At 45.3% G+C, this 3,460-nt stretch overlaps 1 protein-coding gene across 1 annotated transcript; it reads right to left on the reverse strand.

The window, feature by feature from the left end:
- Window positions 1-399: 399 nt before the first annotated feature.
- LOC123084566 (probable leucine-rich repeat receptor-like protein kinase At2g33170) lies at window positions 400-1,823 on the reverse strand. Its single transcript, XM_044506098.1, has 2 exons — window positions 1,026-1,823; window positions 400-914 (listed from the first exon to the last, which is right to left on the reverse strand). The coding sequence occupies exons 1-2, from the start codon at window positions 1,684-1,686 to the stop codon at window positions 544-546; spliced, it is 1,032 nt and encodes a 343-aa protein (XP_044362033.1). The 5' UTR covers window positions 1,687-1,823; the 3' UTR covers window positions 400-543.
- Between the last annotated feature and the right edge of the window lie 1,637 nt (window positions 1,824-3,460).

Raw genomic sequence — 3,460 nt, forward strand, 5'->3', positions numbered from 1 at the left:
TCATGGTTGACGAAAGGAGGCATTTGTAGCAACGGATATGGCAGGGACACCCTGATTAAAAAGCAATATGGGTGTCAGGAACAAACAGTCAAGGAAAAATACAAATAATAGTGCATACAACAATTTTGCAAAGAAGGGGCCATAAAAAAGAATGAACCCCTAACTAACAATAGTGATGACCGTTGATGGATTTTCTCCAAGCTAAACACAGATATAGTACATGTTCAATACCTGTTCGGTAGTTCAGTGCTGCCTCAGTCGGCAGAAGGAACGTAAATATAAAACATGACCCTGCAGAATGTAACAAATAACAATATGCCAGATACTATTTGCTCAAGTCCTCACAAGTTGCAGCAAGAAGAGTTTGCACACAGACAGGACAGCAAATTATTGCAGAGGTGAAAACAACAGGATAGCAAAATGTTCTCAGAAAAAGGCACGACAGCAAAATGTTCTCAGAGATGTATCTACAAATTTATTCAACCGAGTCATCATATGAACAATTCATTCATGATGTGATCTTTCTAGAAAAGACAACAAGCATCACAGCAGATAGCAGGTGAGGAGGCCACGGAATGGGCCGCGCCCGTAGCCGCGGCGGAGTCGTTTGAGAGCCATCCGCATGGACGGCCTTTTCTGTGGATCAACAGCGGTGCAATCAACACCCAGCATGAACACAGTTGCCATCTCCTTCATGTACCGCGCTTGATCTGGGATGTCCCGGTCCACGGCACTCTGGAACATTTCCTGTTGGTTTGCCATCAGCTTAGTGAAGTTGTTCCGCGCCCAGGTTGCCAAATGACCATCCGCTCCAGCTACATTGGCCATCCGCCCCGTGACGAGCTCCACTAGCAGCACACCATAGCTGTAAATGTCTACCTTCTCCGTCAGCTCGCTTGCTGCGACCCCGTATTCTGCAGTTAATCATTTATTAGTGCTAGTTATTAAAAGACCAAGGTAGTTAAGACAGAATTCCCTGTAATTAAGAAAAGTTAAGACAGAATTCCAATGCGTGCATCGATCGCCCAACATACCTGGAGCTGAGTAACCAAAGTTCCCTAGAGGCAGGCCTACAATTGGCAACGGTTGGTCGAGCCCGGCCATGTTCATCTGTGCAGCGTCAAAACTGGCTATCACAGGCTTGAAATTCTGATCAAGCAAGATGTTGTTGGAGTTGATGTTGTGGTGGATAATCTGCTTTTTGCATCTGTGGTGCAAGTGGCAGAGCCCGTTGGCCACACCAATGGCAATGACCCTCCTCTCTGGCCAGCCCAGCGGCCGAACAGCATTCATCTGTTGGTGCAGCCAGGATTGAAGGCTGCCATTCACCGGATACTCATAAACGAGCATGATGGCATTGGCATCTTCCCTCTGGATGATGTCTACGACTTTGATGATGTTGTCGTGAGAGTTGCTGGCTAACAGGAGCATCTCTGAAATGTAGCGGTGCTTGACATTGTCATCCACTTGTAGTGCTAGGTTCACGTTCTGGCACTTCTTGACGACCAGCGTAGTTGGGAGACTGATGCCAACAATGCCTTGAACCTGTATTATGTACAGTTCGTCATCCCTTACCATTCTGCTAGCCCACACCCTTTTCTTATTATTTTCAGTAAGGCTGTCCACTATGGCTTCTCCATTGAGCTCAATAGGCAGCGTCTTGGCAGGGTGCCTCCGGAGCTGCATTCTCTCAACGACTGGGTAGTGCGTGAAGAGGTCGTGTATCAACCTGCAAACCTATTATTTATTAGTATTCAGTATTATTGTCTCCTTCTCGAAAGATGTATACAGATATATACTAGTAATTACTAAAGAGATATAATAAGGAGAGATGCATGTTTGTAATTAGTTTGACAGCAAAATGTTGACAGGAAACACCACGGTTCCCATACATAGATCAAACTACTGAAATTGTGATCTGAAACTGGCGGTAGGCTGCACCTATTATAACCTACTACTATAACTTTTGTTGATATATATATTCTACAATGGGGACATGCTCCGACATGATTCATTTACTGGTGCAAATCAGATGAGAACATTCACAAGTAAGAACCCAGCTGCAGATCAATTTAATGGAGTGGTGCTTATCACTGAGAGAGAGAGAAGAGGCGCCAAATTAGTTGAGGAGAAATGTAGATGGAGAGGAGAGGAGCGTATGCAGCAAAGGAACGTGGGCGGTTAATCACCGGCGGTGGAGATCGAGCGGCGGCGGTCGGAGTTGGAGAAGAAAGGCTGAAGTAGCGGCGATGTAGTGCACGGGAGCTCGAAGTGGTGAGGAACCCGACCATGCCTTGGTGGGCGTACCGGCCCACTCGGGGACGGCCAGCCGTCCCAAGTCGCCTGCGAAACAAGAGCTTCATCTCGTCCGGATCAAAACCCGGCGGCCTTCGCGGCGACAGATCATGGACTAGCGGAGATGACAGGAGACCAGACAACCTCTCCGGCTCCCCTGTCTCCGGCCGGATCGACGCCGCCGAACCCAACGCCGATGTATGGTGGAGAGGAGAAGAAGGCGTAGAGAGAGTCAGAGAGATGAGGTGGTGTGGGGTTCAGCGTTCACGTGACGTGATAGGTAGGCATCCATGTCCACGTCGCTGAGCAGAGGACCCTATCTATCTGCCAACTTTTCCTTTCATACTAGATCATTGATGGCGCGCGTTGCCGCGCCCGTCCTTTTCTTCAATGTAATATGAATTTATTTACTTAGATATAAGATGGCATGCGTGAGAGCCAATCTATATGTCACAAATTTAAGAATGATCGTGCTGACAAAGAAACAACTACAGTCACATCTTTGCAGGCACTATCAATGAATAGTCATTCATGTGCAAGAGATGTCAAACTGTACAATATAAAACAGGTCGATTGAGGATTTTGAAAAGGTTTACCTTCAAATGTGTTCCATGTCTAAATACAGCTGACTTCAATGAAGCTGAAAACAAAGTTGTACATACCTCTAAGAAGATCTTCTTGCTGGTTTATATCACCAAAACATCATATGAAGTGAAAATCTCCTCAGCATCACCTTGATTCCTGTATATTGCAATCATGATACATAGTACATAGTATGCGGCATAATTCCATAAAAAGAGAGATTGGGAGTCAACCTCTGGTTCCTTGTCTATTTGTTGTAGATCCAGCATTGGTGGAGTTCAATGGCAGGTGAAGGAATTGTTGTATGAAGAAAATTGTAGGTATTGTAAGACAAATTAAAATGTATTGTCTCCAAGGAAATGGTTTGAACAGTGTTGTTATACCGGGAAACAACGAAGAGCCGAAGAGGTGATGTGCTTGTGGTAGAAGAGGACTGCAAGGCGTTTTCTTATTCTGTGACCAAGTTGGAATCGTCACTTGGTTGAATCTGAATCTGGCATGAAAAAGCAATCTAGCCAAATATATGAAGATATATGAAGGTATCCAACATAAAATTAGGTAGATTTTTGTTCAAGGAATATAT

The sequence above is a fragment of the Triticum aestivum genome, chromosome 4A, assembly GCF_018294505.1.
Source record: "Triticum aestivum cultivar Chinese Spring chromosome 4A, IWGSC CS RefSeq v2.1, whole genome shotgun sequence".
Lineage (NCBI taxonomy): Eukaryota > Viridiplantae > Streptophyta > Magnoliopsida > Poales > Poaceae > Triticum > Triticum aestivum.